Source organism: Anopheles moucheti, chromosome 3, assembly GCF_943734755.1.
Source record: "Anopheles moucheti chromosome 3, idAnoMoucSN_F20_07, whole genome shotgun sequence".
NCBI classification, from domain to species: domain Eukaryota; kingdom Metazoa; phylum Arthropoda; class Insecta; order Diptera; family Culicidae; genus Anopheles; species Anopheles moucheti.
This window is the reverse complement of record NC_069141.1, coordinates 13,964,572-13,982,607: the sequence shown is the minus strand read 5'-3', so window position 1 is coordinate 13,982,607 and position 18,036 is coordinate 13,964,572. Positions and strand designations below refer to the sequence as shown.

General features: G+C 46.2%; 1 protein-coding gene across 3 annotated transcripts in view; it reads left to right on the top strand.

Moving 5' to 3' along the window:
• LOC128305602 (uncharacterized) overlaps nt 1–17,115 on the top strand; it is a 62,876-nt gene extending 45,761 nt beyond the window's left edge. The window contains exons 5-9 of one of the 3 annotated variants that reach the window (XM_053043131.1): nt 8,469–9,040; nt 9,118–9,339; nt 9,419–9,606; nt 12,630–12,752; nt 15,535–17,115. In XM_053043131.1, the coding sequence (XP_052899091.1) occupies nt 8,469–9,040; nt 9,118–9,339; nt 9,419–9,606; nt 12,630–12,752; nt 15,535–16,817 (2,388 nt within the window). In that variant the 3' untranslated portion in view covers nt 16,818–17,115. Of the gene's footprint in view, nt 1–8,468; nt 9,041–9,117; nt 9,340–9,418; nt 9,607–12,629; nt 12,763–13,809; nt 13,872–15,501 lie in introns of those variants that run through there. The other 2 variants (XM_053043133.1, XM_053043132.1) reach the window with 2 other exon arrangements.
• Nucleotides 17,116–18,036: the final 921 nt, after the last annotated feature.

Genomic DNA, 18,036 nt, shown 5'->3' with positions numbered 1-18,036 from the left:
ATACTCAGCACAGCAGTTGGTCGTAGGGAACACATCCTCAGTGTGATGTTTATCAGGACCAGCAGTGAGCTCACTAAAGCAAACGCTTTTCAACATCTCGTCAGACTCATCAATCGGAAGCCAACACCGTACCAGTGATTAGAAGCAGGAGCTGCATAGGAGCGGTAGTGCTTATCGTCCGCACTTCTCGAACAGCTTTTGGCCTGTCCCTCCCCACCGGAAGTATGCAGACGATGCCCTTCATCGTCGATGTGAAACGTCATCGAGGCTCCTTGTCTGACAGCTGCCACTGCGGTGTTGTGTGCTGATAACACACCGTACATTGATGTGTGCGTGAGTGGGCGTGTGTGTGTGTGTGAGAGTGTGAGCCAAAAAAGGATACCAGCACAGTGTGATCCTTCTCGTCGGACACCGACTCACCCCGTGTGGTGGTGGTGGTGGTCGGGGGAGTAAGGGTGGTAGTATACGCTCAGCTGTCAACACGTGACGTGGAAGGCAACACGACGGAGTAGTAGTAGCTTTTACACAACACTGCGTGCTAGCAGGATACGCAGCAAGGGACGACCCACGGAACGGAAAGGATGATTAGTTCGAGCTTTAAAGAGGTAGTGTGCTATTTTTGGAAGGGAACAATCTGTTGTGTACTGCTTGCTCACGGTCTATTATGCGCTATTGATGAAGCTTCACACAAAAGCGCTAGTAGAGATCCTGAAGGAAAGGTCCTGCCGGTATGAAGGACAAGCCGGGGGAAGGTGTAGAGTCTTCTTTTATTCCACGCTTTTTTTTTTTTGGGTTGTTCTGTTTGAGTTACGATCTCTGGACATCCTCCTCCGGGTTGATTGTGTATGTAGCTGATGTAAACAAACAAAACAGTAATCTTTGGCCTCGTTGTGGAGATATGGTGTCCCTTTGACTTGCACCGTGTTGCACCGTAACGATGCACCATCCGAGCAACGGAATTTTCTTCTGCTCGTTATGTAATGCAAACGATGAAGTCAGTAGAGCGCAAACAGCACAATAAGGGAAAAAATAATCACGTGTTTTTGCGAGATATCTCGCTGTGGCAGAGAGTCTTCCACTGACCAGGAGAACTCATCGTTTGTGATTTTTAATTGCTAGCCCGGCTGACTGATGGTTGATCCCAAACCAAAACAATACAAAATAGGTTTAAGGTTATGTTTGCGTTAATAACTCAATGGACTGTGTGTTTGCCCCAAGCGTCCCAAGCCCGGGTGAGCATTTGCCTTCTCAATTCCCATGTCGCATGTGGTATGTGACGTACTGGTGCTGTAGCTCCCCTGCAACATGCCTTTGTAGCGGAAAAAATGCGCGTTTTTCTTTTTTTTAGAGAGACGAAAGAAAAAAAAACTACATTATAGATCGTTTTATGTAATCAAATCTTTCTCCTCATCGTCTTTTCCACAAACCACGGGCGTAAATAAGGAAGATCGATGGTGGTGGTGGCAGTGGCTTCTTCATTTTCACTTTACGCTAGGTTTTGCGTGTGCCTGGGTACGTCATCGGTCGTTGATGCACAAGCCAGGAAATGTAGCGTGTAATTAATAAATCTTCCCACCCAAAACGACTGACCCAACACGCTGGGGAAAAATTGACAGCAATGGGGGGGGAGACCTTCTTGATATGTTACACGATGTTTGGTAGGCACTGTGGAGAAAAAAACTCCTCAACAACACACAAGCACGCCTCAGGTTTTTTTTTTTGGGGTTTGGAAGAGACCGATTATATACTCTGATCAGATGATTTAGTGTTTGCAGGTTGGACTTATTTTAAAGAGGCGATTTTACTATATTTTTAGGTTCATTGATGGTGGTCGTATTTAGACATTGCGATGTTTTGTTTGGAACACTCTATTAAAAGCTATGACGAAGTGAAAGCACGCGCCTTTTTTTCCTTATGGTCATGATGCACGATGCAGTTTTAACATTACACAATCCGCGATGACCGTGTCTCGTTTGATCGGATGTTCACACTACACGCCCAAAGTCTCTTTTGAATAGTTAAAAGGTGGTTAGTGTAATAAATATTACACGCAAACATCCAGCACCACGCTATTTTGCAGACTTGGTGGAGTTATGTTACTGTTTCCCGTGCAAGCCCGCATTTAAATGCGCCTAAGAAATGTCGGAGGATACCCAGCACAGGGTTTAGGAGTTAAGAGAGAAGTCATTTTACACAAAAACCAAGAACCAACATGCGCCTTGCATAATATTTTGTGCTTTGAACGCGTGCTACTGTTGCATGTAGTTTGTACGAATGCGTACGAACCGACCGCGCTCCCTTTGGGGTGGTCCCTGGGCAGTGAAGAACAGGCAAAGAAGAACCCTTTGAGGCAATCGGAATAAAAAGCATGGGCGGAAGCATGACGCCAGACTGTTTACAACGTTGCGACTCCCGGTTATGTTAGTATTTTTTTTTTTAAAGCGACACACAACAACCGCCGGTAATGAAATGGAATTCTTGGTATTTCTTTGGGGTGCTGGTGTACCCGCGCTATCATGGTTTTGTAAATAATTTATGCTACATGATGGAAGGCTGAATCATTCGTGTTTGCGGTACCAAATTCTAATATGTTTTTGTTTTCATTTTCTTTTTAGGTGAGTATCCCGCTTTGGAGAAAGCGACCAAGAATTCGTTATTGATCAACCGAACGATGAATGCACCGGCTCACCGGGGACTGTTGGGGACTGTTTGGGTCCCCCAATATAATGTGCGGTAACATCTAGACGAGTTATAGACATTAAGCTATGTCAAGATGGTTTATTAGGAAATGTTTCATTATCGTTTTGTTTGCAACAACTTTTTATAGCACTGCGTTAAAATCAAATCATCAAAGTCACTAAACTGTCGTAAAGATATTGTGCGAAGACGTTGCGCGTCGAAACTTTTAATTGGAATAATCAAAACTATTAACGTCTTTTGCTTGTAATGCGTGCCTAGCAAAAACTACCAACTACCTGTACTCTCCTCTGCACTGTCTTTACATTGTACTTGTCGCCATAAAAAGGTACCAGAATGGCTCTCAAAGGACGAATAAGATGGAACAGACAGGACTCTCCCACTGGAATCGTTGTGTTAGTGACGTAAGCGTTTAACTCCATGGGGAGGGTAAACGAATCCTTCCCACGGGTTTACCCATTGTACGGTGAAAATCCAGAAATGGACAAATGTACGGCCGGGGTACATAAAAACGGAAACAAGTACCATTACCCCGGGAAATTGTAATCGTCCTGTGCTGCGAGTCGGCCCGTGCATGGGTTGGCACACAACAGAATAGGCTCACCGACTTGGTGGTGGCCCATTTTTGTGGCGTTTGCAATAACAGAAGAAAAAAAACGCAGGCAAACAGAAGATCAACCAGCAGGGTAACAAATCCGTACGGGTGTGTACTGGCGAGCAGTGTAAAAGCCATGCCACAGCCCATGATGATGCTCGCTGTCAATGTAATGTGTGTGTTTGTGTGTCCCAAAACTGGATGGTTTTTGGTGGCCTGTAAACAAAAGGGGAAAATGTGTCAGACTTAATGAGGAAAACCATTGTCGTAGAAACAAAAGCGGCACAGAATGGGCACACATGTGTTTTTCAGCTGCGAAAAAGGATGCCCACCGAAGTCGGTTGTGAGCAAGGCGGTGTGTCGTGCATCTCTTCTTCTTGCGAGTGAAGCGAGTTTGATGAAAACTGCTTTGCCCTTAGCACCACATTTCAATTAGAGCAGGAGCGTTTACTGCCCAGGTTGACATTTAAACGATTGCGCACGTTAAATGCGTCCCCGTCAACCCTGCGTGGTGGGTAATTTTAATACACGGTACGTTCGCTGTCCTAAGGCGCAGCCAGTGTCACACGCAAATTGGACACGGTGCTGTGAGATTGCGATAATCAAGAATAACACAATTTCACTTACACTCCCACTCGGGTGGACCGGAAAAAGCCTTTGCTAACACGTTTATTCCGATTCGCAGGCGGGTGAAGGTGAACAATTTGTCCGTTTTGGACCCCGGACCCGGCTGCCGAGAAAGGCAGGAGGGCACACGAGCCTCGGATCCCCATCCTTGGACCGTGAAAACAGAGCGAAACCATTGCGTGTAGTGAAACACGATGTATTTCCTCGCTTCTTTCTTTTTTTACTCCTCGGCCTTAACCGGGGGACGGGGAATTGCGACAGAATGTCTACTGTGGTTGGCGCACGAACGTCTGCGTTGACTTCGGGCGAGAATATATTGCAACTACTTCTCGTGGACAGTTTAATGTAGCATCACGGATGAATGGTGCATTAGGCAATGCAGGATATATATATTTTTTTAAACAAACTCAACTGTGCCTGGAATACAGCAGCGTTCTTGACGAATACACACAACGGATGATACGTATAGGGGGCAGTGCATGTCGGAGGATATCGATCCGATAGACAAGCGGACTTCTACTGACAACGAGTTTGTCCTAGATTTTCCTACTGGAGTCCTAGAAAATGTTATTTTAGTTTATTGTGAACGCTCGTGGTAGGGAAACGACGCATCTCAGGAAAAACGCACAAGTTCTCCGCATTCTTCATAAGAGATCGATATGTAGGGCATCCTGTTGTAATATTTATCTTTTATGGAGTGTTTATTATTTTACAAACCTTTTTAGAGTTATTCCTTCTTGAGCAGGTTGTAATTTTCATCACTTTTCCTTCTCATGTCTTGCTTAAATATGTTTATCATATTTCTTATTATTAATGTCAGAACGGCCAGGCTGTATGTCTCTGTTTATCATGATCTTGTTGGAATAATTCTCTAATTTGTTAATGATATTGCCTACATGTAGGCGTTAACTAATCAAGCTATGTAACGACAGAGTGCTTATTGTATTCATTTGTTTTGCTAAGTTTTATATTTATAGTCAAAAAAAGGTTCAAATAATAATAATATTGCTAAAGAAATTGTTGCTGCCAAATACCATCCTTCAGTAGCATTAGTTGATGGGAGGGCAAATATTCCAACATTTCCATCTGTTAATTACCCTGCCGAACGATACGTTTCGTATGGCACAGGTAACTTTTGCATACAGTATTACCTGTTTAAAAAAAATCTCGTTTCCACACTTCTCCACCTCCTATTCGCTCTGTAAGGTTAGGTAATGTGGATGAGCGAATTACTGATTACCTGTACTCTAAAACTTCTTTTAAGGGAAATATTAATCCCTCGTACGTGGCCGGTACTTTTTACCTGCACTTTTACCGGGGTACTCTTACGAATATTGAAGTTATTCTATTCTTTCCTCGTAGCTGACGCGATGATGATCGTGTCAGATAGCTTCCACTAGTCAAACATGCAGGTTGCTGCTGCACACGTGCGTAAAGACAATCAGTTGAGTTATTTACGAATTAGTGAACTTTCCAACACGCGAAACCACTTTCGCCGAAACGAACCATAATTGGAAATAATTAACGCTGCGCCTCGTGAACTATCGCGTAAAGCGCAACGTATAGAAGAGAACATCATCAGCCGTGCGTGTGAAAAGTCAAAAGAACCGCCCGCGTGGTGGTGAAAGCCCCTGACAGTGTGATTAGTTTGATAATTTTAAAAATTTTCATTTTGATTGAGGTGCAAGTGTGTGTAGTGCATGTCGTGGTTGCGGTACTTGTGATATACCGAGTGTACGTCAAAATGGCATCAGTAGGCATGGCCTCCCGCAACTATCGCGGCGCGAGTATGCTGGGAAATCAGTTTGACGGAATGATGGACGAAAGCTCGAGCTACTTCATCGACACCAACTCGTTCAGTACGCACGATTTCGACATGTTCGTGAATTCGCTGGAGGAAACGTATAATGCGCACTTTCGATCGAAGCAATTGGACCACACGGTGGAGGAGCGTCCGCAATCTGACGACGAGGAGGACGACTACAGCATCTATCAGTCGTTGTCGCGGTACGCCCAAGTCGAGCAAATCAGTAGCTACGGTGGTACGCCTATGTCCAGCACCTGTCCCAATACGTCGGAAGAGTCGTTGCTACCACCGGACGCTCCTCACAACACTCGCATTTATGTGGAACCGTCACCGATCGTGACACGCAAGAGTTTCCTCAACATTTTTCAATATTTCGATCAAGACGTCACCATCGACGAAGATCGATCGGACGAAGAATCGGGGGAGGAAATTTCCCACCGGCGACGAACGGGAGTGAAACCGGATGGGCAAGTAAAGGAGAAACGCCACCAACTGCCGGAGAAGAAGAAACTGGCGCTACGAGAGTGGGACACCAATGTGGAGCACCGGTACGTACCTCAATCAGGTCGCGCATCAAACAGACAAGTTGGGCGATTGAACGAACAGCTGCTGAAGATGTTCGAAGGTGAAAACGACAGCATCCGCCCGGCATCGTCGCTCCGCAACAACAGTAAATCATACTCCGCGAGGTCAGCCCCGACCGGTGAGAAGAAAGTGCCAATTATGCAGCACAATCGCATCGGGCAGCAGCCGAAAAAGTTGGTCAACGGTGAAAAGGCACAGAATGTCGGGAAGAAAATGCAGCCTCGATCGAATGCCGCGGAAACCGGTACGCAGCTGCCGGATACGCAGTCGCTGGCAGCAGCTGAATGTCGACGGGTGAGCCGGCCGGTTCCGACGACGGTGAAGATTGTGAACGCTGCTCCGAAGGTGCAGCACACCGTCACGAAACAGTGCGCGAATCGGCACAATCTGAACAGCAACGGCGGAGGTTCGGTGTCGGAGCGCGATAAATGTTACGTGCGCAATATAAACGATCTCTTCCTGCAGTACCGCACCCGGGAGCGGTCGGAGAATGGGACGCTTCCCGACTTCAACCAGCACGTCCGGGAAGCGATCGAAGAAATAGAGAAAATCGAGGAAAACCACGTCCGATCGGTACTCGGACAGCATGCGTTTGATGAGGCGCCATCCAGTAAACTCAACAATACGCCGATCGCCGAAGACTCCCAAAGTTCGGAACGTGTAGTGAAAACGGTTAGTGTGGAACAACAGCCGGTGAACCGACTCCAAGTAGACGACAAAAACGACCACCAGCAAGATCATCTGCAACATCGTGCCGTGAGTGATACTGATGTGCCACCGAGAATGGTAGTTGCTCCGAAGGAAGAATCCGCACTAGAGATGCATTACCGATTGCGGCACGAAACCTACCGGCTGCAGATGCACAATCTGATCGAAACGGACCACTTCGTGCGGATGAGTACGGCTGATCGGAATCGGCTCTACCTACTCGATACCATCTTCAACCGTTCGCACCTCAGCCTTATCCACACGGTGCTGGCCCTGATCCAGACGAACATCTCCAAGGGCGATCAGGTGTTGCTGGAGACGCGCATGAACGGTGGCCTAATATCGGACACGATCGGCGACACCTTTGTCGATGCGATTGCCGCTGGAAGTTATCGGATCGATGGCATGACTACAAGTGCGCTGGGTGAGAACTGTGTAGAGCTGGACGTGATCGCCGTGTGTGAGACTACCGGGCGGATGCTGAAAATCGCCATCGAGTTTGTGATCGACGTAGCGGATACGCAGACGAACGTACGTCAGCGTAAGGTGAACAACAGCGACGAGTTTCATTTCGTAGTGCGAATGGTGTTTGAGGTAAATTGTAAGCCAAAGTTGGCCTCATCCTTCTATACGGTTGATTGTGGGATGTACTGGGATCGGGATCGTGTGTTGCCATTCCTGCGGAAGTGCGTCAGTACAGTGCGAACAGTAGTGGGAGCGTTACCTTTACCCCGCCTGAAGAGCCAGCGAAGATGGTGGCATTTGTTCAAGAGTAGGCTTATTTAAAGGGAGTTTTGTGTGGAAGTACGGAACGATAAGAGTTGTAAATATTGTAAATAACTATACGCTTATCTGTAGTTCTTACCAATAAAAAGATTTCATACCAAGCAAACACGGTGTCTGTTTTGTTTTCTTTATTTGGCTATTTCGCAGAGACTTATTGCTTGGAATGATTTCTTTTCGAGGTGAGAACTTTTAAGTGTTGGGGCTCAATTTATCCATCGCAGTAAAGAAGGAAATGTGATATGGGTTCTATGATAATTGACAAGCAAATCTGCTTGATTGTTGTAGTTAATGATGCGGGTCTAAAGTGGGATAAGATTGCGGCACCAGATGGCCACGGATCGTCTTTCTCGGTGATCCCATCCACTTGAGTGCATGATTCGTTTCAATCAATTGACTTTCATGAAGCGATTTTCATGGTCTATTAGATCGGCTCGCTGGTGGTGTCCTATTCGTGGAGGGAATTGCACAAAGAAGTTCTCCAAGAAATTGCTCCACTCGCTTAAGGCATAAAGCTGAAATGTTTCCAAAGGGCTGATATTTTTGAGGTCATTGAAGATGTCATTCATCGTTCACACATCAAACGAATCTTTTCATTATCGCTATAGAAAAACTCAACCTAACCTTGTTTTTTTTTTGTTTGGTGTTACTTCACTTTATTTCTAGCCCCCGGAAAATGAGCTCCAGAAGTCACACGAAACAGGCACCAATCTAAGCGAACATCAGCTTCGCGTGCAGGCATCACTGCAGCGGCTGAATATTCCCGACTGGTACAAGCAATATTCCGGCAAGGATGGACCGGCGAACACGACCGCACCGGTGGCGGGTGCCACCGCTGCTGCCGGTGGCATACTGCGCAAGCGGAACAGCGACGTCGGACGATGGACCGGGCTGAGCTCGAAGACCACTTCGCTCAGCTCGCTCGGATCGCACCGGTCGGACCGTAGTCCAGTGATGCTGAGTCCCTCCGCACACAGCCACCACGGTCAGACCGGGTTCTCCCGATGGTCCACGTCCCACCTGAACTCGAACCAAACGTCACCGAGCGTATCGACGCGGGGCTCATTCACCCGGGGCGGGCTGAACGCGAGCGTTATATCCGGCTACTCGACTGCTTCCACTACGGCCGGAACCGGTGCCAATAGTAGCAGTAGTACGATTAGGAACTCCTTCCGCCAGCCGTACCTTGGCTGGAGAAGTCAGGAGAAGCTGTCCCAACCACGAACACCAGCGGAACGGTATGTATCACAGTTCCTACACCTTTCCAGCCGAATGTAGCCAATCAGAAAATGACAATAACGTTATATATTTTTAGACTTGCATCATCTCTGCTGCAACAGCAAGGCACGAACAAACAGAAGGAACAGCAGCAACTGAAAGAACAGCAACAGCGAGGAAAGCACCCGCAAAAGGAGGAATCCGTCGTAACGCCGGAAATTCAATCATCAATCATAGAAGTAACGTCAGCGATTGTACATTATGTAAATGACCAAACAAATCGACACTCACGCAGTAGATCGACTAGTCCAAGCCAAAGGTATAAAAAGTCGACGCCCATTCGAGGCACCATCAGGTGTGGAATCGTCCAACTATACCGCGTTTCTCTTCACTTTTAGATGTTGGCTAGAAAGTTCGTTTGTTGGTACCCGGCCTCTCGATTCCCCGCAGACGCCGTTGATCGAGAATAGTTCCGTTCTAGGATCCGGCCATCATCATCAGCAGCAGCAGCAGCAGCATCAGCAGCAACAGCCGCAAACGGCCGGCGATCATTATCGGTTTAACGCCGGCCGGATGAATGGCGTCGGTGAGTCGACCCTGATCTAGACAACCCTGTGCTTGTTTTTATTCCCTCCTTCCAAACTTTTGCGCTCTTCAGTAAGAATTTACGTTGCGTTACGGTTTTGTTTTAAAACAACAAAAATCACAATTTAATTTCCCGTATTTTCATTGTGTATCACCATACATACAAAAGCATCATCAATCGTCAACGTTAATTACCCACACGTACTAGTGTACTTCTAGCGTATTCTATTATTATTATGTGACTATTCTTTTTTTTTGTGTTATAATCACTCACCGTCCATCGAGAACAACGCTCATGAGCAGTGTATAGATGATGATGTAAGCGTGAGATGCGAGACCAAACGCGTAGAAACGTTAATGTTGCGTTTTATTTGTGTTTTGTAGAAGGTGTTTTTTTTTGGTTTCCATCGGCAAGTGTAGGTCCATATTTGGTTCTATTCTGTGTTGTTGTAAAATTTTCCTAGATTAAACAAAAACAGTATGGCGCTAAGCAAAAGCAAATCATGTTATTAAATAAGTGACCTCGAAGGCACGGGGTTCGAAACTAGCTACGTGCGCGCACTCTCTATGCATATGTCAATTAATTAGCATTAGTTCCCGTTCGGTACTTTTATGTGTAGTACTTTAAAAATTTACTTTTGAGTGGCTTTCTAAATTCGATATTCCAATTTGAGACACAGTATATCAGAATGAGCTTAGCGTGTACCAGATACCTGGATCGTTTTGCTAGCTCCGTTTTCGAACAGAGGTGTATCGTGAATGGAATACAGTACAGTACAATATAGATAATTGTGTGACAGGTTAGCCAAGCATTGCTATTGCAATGAGGAATCGCGTCAGCCAGGAATAGGAATGACTTCCAAATAAGTACGAACGAGGGTCACCACGTTAAGTAGAGTAGTGTGAACGAAAGCGAAAGGCAGAAAACAAATATTTTTCGCCTACGAATTGCATTTTGTCCTTTTGACAAATTAGATCAGCTCGAACAACGCGAAGGCACACATGGCGTGTGTGCACGAAATATACATATTTTGCCGAGGTGTTTTATAGTCTACAATTAGGGATGTCTTTCATTCGATAAACGAGCACGAACTTACGAACTCATGAGCTTGCGAAAGCAATAGTCGATGTTTCGATAGTTCCAAATTCATTTACGCGGTAAATGCAATAGCAAAGCCGAGCGGGCAAACAGCACTCATGACAATATTAGGTAGCAAAATCGAAGCAAAACTACCCACGAGCGAAGTTTGGTGTGATAAGCAATTGGATACAATAATTAGACAATGTAATTTTACACGGCAGCAGCACGTTCGACGCAGAATACGAAGCGCCACCGATCACCTCCTCTTATTTAAAACATACATTAAATTAAGGAGTGTTTTGATTTGCGGCGTGTGTAGGCTCTAAAAACGGATTACTTTTTCCGCCCAATGGGAGAAACAAACGGAAGATAGAGAAGGCTTTGGAATGTTCGGTTTGCGGATACGCGGGCTTTGATATTGATGTGGCGTGCTTTTGTACCAGATTTGTTTTGAAGGATCCCTTGCGGGAGACTGGATCATTTAGCTGGATCACAGTGTATGAGAATGAATCGCGCATGTAATGTAGATCTGTGTAGTTTGTTTTGTTTTGGCCCACACCAATCACCTTACAGTAGAACATGAATCGGTCCTTACGATAAGCTTTCACTTCACTCACGTTTGCGCCAAAAATGCAAACAATCAATGCTGAACTAGCGTACCCAATTGCCGACAATATGCGACAGCTATGCAAAATGCCTTACGAATGATTAGGATTGTATGTGTAGTAGGATGTAATAGTTTTATTTAGCCAACCACGTCGGCAGTACGTGCACGAACTGTAGAGGAACCGTTCTCTCACTCCTTTACGTCAAGCGAAATAGTGAACAACGATACAGCGGAAAGAAAGCCCGAATCGACAGGGACAGTAAGGAAGGCAGAAACGATTCGCTCCGGTCCACCGGAGCTAATGGAGCTTTTTAATTGCTAAGTTTTAATTGTATAACTCGTATCATATTACTATTATTATTACTACTATTATTATTATTTAACTTTTGCCTAATTTGTTTAAGTATTATTATCGTTTACAATAAACACTCTTTCAGCTGCAATATATCCCCAAGATAATAGAGAAACGTTCACAGTTTGATTTTATGCGTTTGTTAGCATTATAATTTTGAAAATTCATGGTGGTTCATCCTGGCAAAACTGGAGCTTCATTCGCTGTTTTGGTTCCTTTATCGACGCATCTTATTCGTTTGTTTAGATTCGTTTTTAGATGTTTTTGCTTGATAAATTTTGTTTCTTCTCATCGAAGGCCTGTTGTGGTTAAATATTGCAACTAAGCGTTGACAATGCTGTTAATGATTCGAGAGATAATCAAAGATTTAAAAAGAACATAAGTCTATTTCAAGATCAACATTTAGTTTGTTTACGCAAGCGCAAGCGGACAATTGACGATGGGGGGATTCGTTTTGCGTAATGCGAAGATTTCGTCACGCTTTGATCATGCTTATCATCTGTTTCTGTTGCGAAGAACCGCTTCCGTTTTTCCTATCATTTCAACATGCTTCGTGATTCTGCGTGTGTTCCTTAAAGCTTTCGTTCCAAACGTTAGCCCCTTGTGTGATAGCCCAACGATAGGACTGCGTCGTCTCACACACCTGCCTGAGGGTTGCCACCCTGCCCATACGGTGGCACTGGAAACGTGATACCGAGATACATTAGATCTGTTTTTCCAACGTGTTTTTTTTTCTTTTCTCTTTCTTCTCTCTTTTTCTCTCTCTTTCTCTCTCTCTCTCTTACTTCTGCGCTGGTTCCTGGTTTGGTGATGGTTTTCCTCGTTTTGTGGTGCCGGTGCCCTCCCCCATTGCATGTGTGTGGCCGTGCGTTCACTAATTCGCACACTTACCACACTAACCACCACAACTTCCCCTCCACAACCTTCCCGTACATCCCGCGGGGAACCCGTGGGCATGCCACACGTGTGTCCGTGGGTGTGCAGGGATGTCCGGCGCGGTTCCGACGTTCTCGCTACCACCCGAGCATCAGTCGCCCGGATCGGCCACACTCGAGGATGTGCTCGCCTCGTTGCTCGGCTTGCCGGCCGATTCACACAGGTCCTCAGGTATGAACCTGTAAGTTTTACTCCAATACAACCGGAAACGATTTTGTTGTTCCCCACCTCGGCTCCTCGAAACACTCTCGAACGCTGTTGTGTGCCGCGTATGTGACATATATGCATATGCCATTGCCGTATGCCATAGTAGTGCGCCAGGCCGTCCGGCACCAAAATGGCGAAATCGCTGTCCTAAAGTGTATCTAGATGTATAGGCGGCTCGATGTTGCGCCCTGATCAGCATAGCACATTTCTGTTGTTTTTCCCTGTTGTCAATCTGTGTGTGTGTGTGGCTCGCTGCTCTGGAGCCGAGCCGTGTTTTACTCTGTTACTGTTCAAGCCTTTACTATCTCTCTAGCTCAGCTCAGTCTTAACTATGTTCCGCATTGTGTTGCGTTATGTTTTTGCTAGTGTTGTGTTGTGTAACGTTGTGTTTCTATTTCGTATGCTAGAGCAGTTTTTTTTTCATTCTTGTTGATCAATATGATCTTCTTGCGAGCTACTGAGACTCTACTCTTCAAAAGTATACTGTCTGTTGTGTTTGTTCTTGTTGCGTTAATGATTCTGAAGATGTTGCAGATGACTCATTAACATTAAAGACTGATGTGGGAAGATGCGGCCCGGGGACCGTTTGTCCTCTAACAGGGACGACAGTGCTTGCGTTTCGTTGCGTTGTTTTCTGCTTGTTCGTTTTGTTCTAATCTGTCCTGTCTAATTGTCGTCCTGCTTGTCGTCTTGCTTGTGTCCATAGTCCAACGGAATGACCCCACCTAACCAGCATGAGGATCTTCCGGACTGAGCTGTTCCTTTAACGATTCCTTTCAATTGTGTTTTAGTAAAGTTAGCCAACAACTTGTGGTGAGACCCCCGTTTTGGAATATATACATTTCCGGAAAACTAGGAATGAACAGAGCGAATATCATACCGAACACAGATACTTGTAGCATTGTAGTGCGTTCAACCGATTCTAACTTACATTATATGTTTCTCCTACGTTCACCTGTTACGTGTTTGTTACGTTTTGTATTTATTTATTCCCCTCTTCCTGATCGGATGAACCCGGTAGCAGTTAGCAGAAGAGATGATAGTTCGCGCTACCGAAGTGGCGGCATACACTAGGGCGATGAGAGACCTGCCGCTACACTGGCTCAGTGTCGTGGCAACCAGTCGCATATGTACCCGTGTAGCGTAACCTCCTAGGGAACCACCAAAAGTGCCAGCGCCTGTACTCAGAAAGCGATGTTAACAGTACGTATCGAACGAACGCCAAATACCCGAAATGCGTCCCAGCCGAACAACATCTGTGACGATCCACACAAGCCTAGCCTACCATTCTATCGCAACCTAAACCTCCCCCTGATATCAAAGTAATAATCCAACCAAAGGTGGTGCGTTATGTCATGCCCATCCCGCTCGTGGAAGGGATGCAAATCTCTTGTCCCAGTACTCTGTGTCAATAATAAAACTGATCAATACCCCCACGAATCTAGTAACTTTGTTTGTTTTCCGTTCTGTTTGAAAACATGTACTTTTTGTTTTTGCCTTTGTTTACGTTTCGTGCATTTCTGTTGCTCATTGCAAAACACAAGCAAGATCTCCCATATGAATCAGCTTCCGTACTGGCCGTACTGAATTGAGCATAGTTGGTTATACAAACGTTATACAAACATAACCGGACCGATTGGCTTTATTTTATGTTTTTATTTACCCTTTGGTTATTTACGCTCTAGCGATTTGATTGTTGTGTACTTTAGTGAATGTGTGTGATGCTTCAACACCGTAATTGAGTTCCCCATCTAGCAACATATTTTGATTGCCATTTCGTTTATTTGTAGTGTTTTGTATTGTACGTCCTGTTAGCGTATGTGTTTCATGTACTGTTGATGTCTAATTTGCTGTTGTATTAATTGATGTAAGATGAGTGGTGTCTTCCAAGTGAATTTTTTATAGAACGAATACCAGACATTCATACCGGAGCATTCTGAGGTTCAGTTAATTTAACAAATTTGAATCAAGATTACAATAGTTTGACTAGACCTTATGATAAAATTGGTTTGAAATCACGCTGCATTCAAAAGTCAATCTTATGTGCGCCTAAATGCAGACTTAGCCATAGCCAGATGTGTCTTTTCGACATTGCGCCTGAAAGTATGCAATATGCAATCCAAAGCTCTTTATAGTTTTCTACTGAAATCCAATAGCTTGATGTTTGAACTAAAAATTAAAACTAATCGTTTAATATTCATAAAGAATTTATAATAATTCTAAACTAACAATAACCTCCAGTGCTAAATCATCTTACATCAATCGTTTACTGCAAGTTAGCTTATTTGTTATACTAGTCTAGCAAAAATTGTTATCAACACATGTCGCTTTCACGTTTTGCTCTCTGCTTTCTTTCTCGTTCTCTTGCTCTATTTCAACGCTAATCGATCGATCTGTTCTGCATCAAAACGCCATTTCCCGTGCTCCTTTTCCACGCTGTCGCCATCCTACCGATCGATCCTTTCTTGTGCGCGTATGCTATGCTTGCGATTTGTTTGCTGCATTGTCACAATAAAACATACATTCGAAAATGTTTCCCTTTCCCCCCATCTCGGAATCATGTTCCTTTTCCATACCCTCCCCCCTTGCCACTGTGTCTCCTTCCCACCTACCACCCTTTATCATTGCGATGCTGTATTGTAATGGATGTTAAATGTTGGGCGTGTGTTGCGCGGCCGGATGGGGCGGAACGAACGGTGCGAAACCCGTGCAGGAAGTGTAGCTAATTCGTGTCTCACGCCAACAGCGCCCAACAGCACCAGCAGTAACCACACGCTGCAGATCGAACCGATGCAGGCGCGCCGCCGGAGCGAAGGTGATGCGGCCGGGACGCGGAAGCGCAACGACAGCGGCGGTTCGATGGCGATCAGCAGCACCACCACCACCACGACGACCAGCGGCAGCACCAACCAGAGCGGCCGTAGCACACAGCAGCCCGGCACGGTCAAGACCGATCTGCTGGGGGTCGGGCTGGACGCCCGGATCGCCCGCCGGGTGTCGCTCGATTCGGCCGAAGCGGCCGGCCACCATCACCGTGGGCACGACTACCTCAAGTGCCGGTATCCGCGGTGCGACGCGACCGCCACGCTGGCGGAGGCCCGGAAGACCTACAAGAGCTGCCACAACTGTTCCCATCTGTACTGCTCGCGCGAGTGCCGCCGGGCGCACTGGGAGCGACACCGGAAGGCCTGCCTGCACTCGCGGGTGTCCGCCCTGTGCCGGTTGGTGCTGTCCACGTGCAAGGACGACGCGGACACGCTCCGGCACCTGAGTGCGCTCGCGCGCCGGGGCTACTTGTCGCAGGGGCGAGGTGTTGTTAGAATACTGTTCCGCAGCCCGGAAAGCGCCGACTCCTTCATCAAGCAGGGCTTCCAGTGCCTGGGCGAGGTGTCGTACGTGCGCTGGCCGGACCTGCTGCCCGCCGAGATGGGCCCGGAGCTCTACTCGGAGCTGCTGAAGCTGAGCACCGAGTACAAGCCCGACTCGAAGATGCTCATATACGTCGCGATCTGCGTGGTGTCGGAAGCGCCGGGTAGTGCGACCGCACCGGTCAAATGGGAACGCCAGCTGGTGTCGCGGTGCGCGAAGCTGAAGCTGTGCCGCTCGGTCGTGAGCGAGATCGCGGCCAGCGGACCGGGCGGTGAGCGAACCGGTCCACGCGCGGACACCGTTGGCGATGTGCTCGTGCTGTCGTTCAATATCCTTTCGAAAACGACCCAACGGGCGCGGGAGCAGGTGTCGCTTAACATACAGACGATCCTGCGACAGCGCGGTGTCAATCTGCGCAAACACTACCCGGAGGTCTTCCAGCGGTTGGCCACGTTCGTGGAGGGCAGCACCGATCGCTTCCTGCCGGTGACGCTTCATCCGCGCGATAACGTTACCGGGCGATCGTTCGTCTGCATTATTATGCCAAACTACGGCGACACGGATCGTGTGCAATTCCCGGTGTCGGAGAACAGTGACGACCGTGTCGTCACGGTTGATGTTGGGGCTGATCTGGGAGATGATCTTACTAGCAAACTTTAAAGTCATCGCAACGCGAGGAGATCCTCAGCGGGTGACAATGTTGGGTGTTGTAACAGAAAGCGTAAATCGTATAGCGAATTCTTTATTTTGTCAGATACAGGTGACACACACCTGAACAGGGTAGATATTCAATTTTAGTACTCGTTATAGTACTAGGTTATAATAGTCCATTAGTACGTGTTTGTTTTTATCGTGTGAAACACTTCGGGAAATTGTGTCACACATTCCATACATATCCTTAGTAAATTCGACACAGCGAGCTTCACTTTCTTGTCAGGTGGGCGAAGTTGATGGGAGTTTGTACTGGAATCTTTATTGGGGAATTCTTGGACAAAGTCCATTTGTCTAACAATAGCTGGTACGCGTGCGGACTGTCAGTAATCTCCTTACACAACTCCCTTTAGTTGAGTGTAGCTCGTTTGTGGTAAGCAATAGGCATTAGGTTTACAACGAACACTTCCAAGATGATGGTTAGTGCGCATTATGTATTCATTCCTTTTGACGCTTCATCGACTACAGGATGGCGTTCATACAAAAGATAGCAGACGATGATACAGCAGTTACTTCCCGTGACAAAAAAACAAACAAACAAACAACAAACCCAATTAGCTAGTAGCGAAAATGAAATGAATAGTGCTAGTAAATAGATCCCCCTTTTGCACGACAACAAACGTGCCGAGAAAGCAAGAAAAAACGATACTAAACGCCAAAAAAACACACACGATTTTTATACCTGTAGCAGAGTAGGATATTACATAAATTCTGTAGTTTCAAAACTAACACAAGTGCCCCAACATCCTGGCGGCTTTCACCTTCCAAAGTTGGGGAGGGCAAATCTATAGTACTAAAACGTTTAAAAACATTAAACTAAAGCAACTTTTAAAAAACCATCTCTCTTAACTCTCTTCTCGCTGCTTAGCGCGAACAAGCTGCCAGCATGCACGAACGCTTTACGTTTTCTACAATCTCTTGCCTTTTTCGTGTATCTCCATCTCCTTAGAACCCCGCTGTACATGATTTTCATTCCTTCTATCACACGTTTGACACACGGACAGTGGGATGAGCTAGGGTGAGGTAACGCGATTAAACGGTATTAAAATTTAATCTTAAAGCATAATAGCTTACGAGATGCAGCTTACAGCACCGGGGCATCAATTTTCACAATCTTCTGGATGTGTACTAGTGTATTAAAAGAAAGAGAAAAGGTGAAACAGTGTTG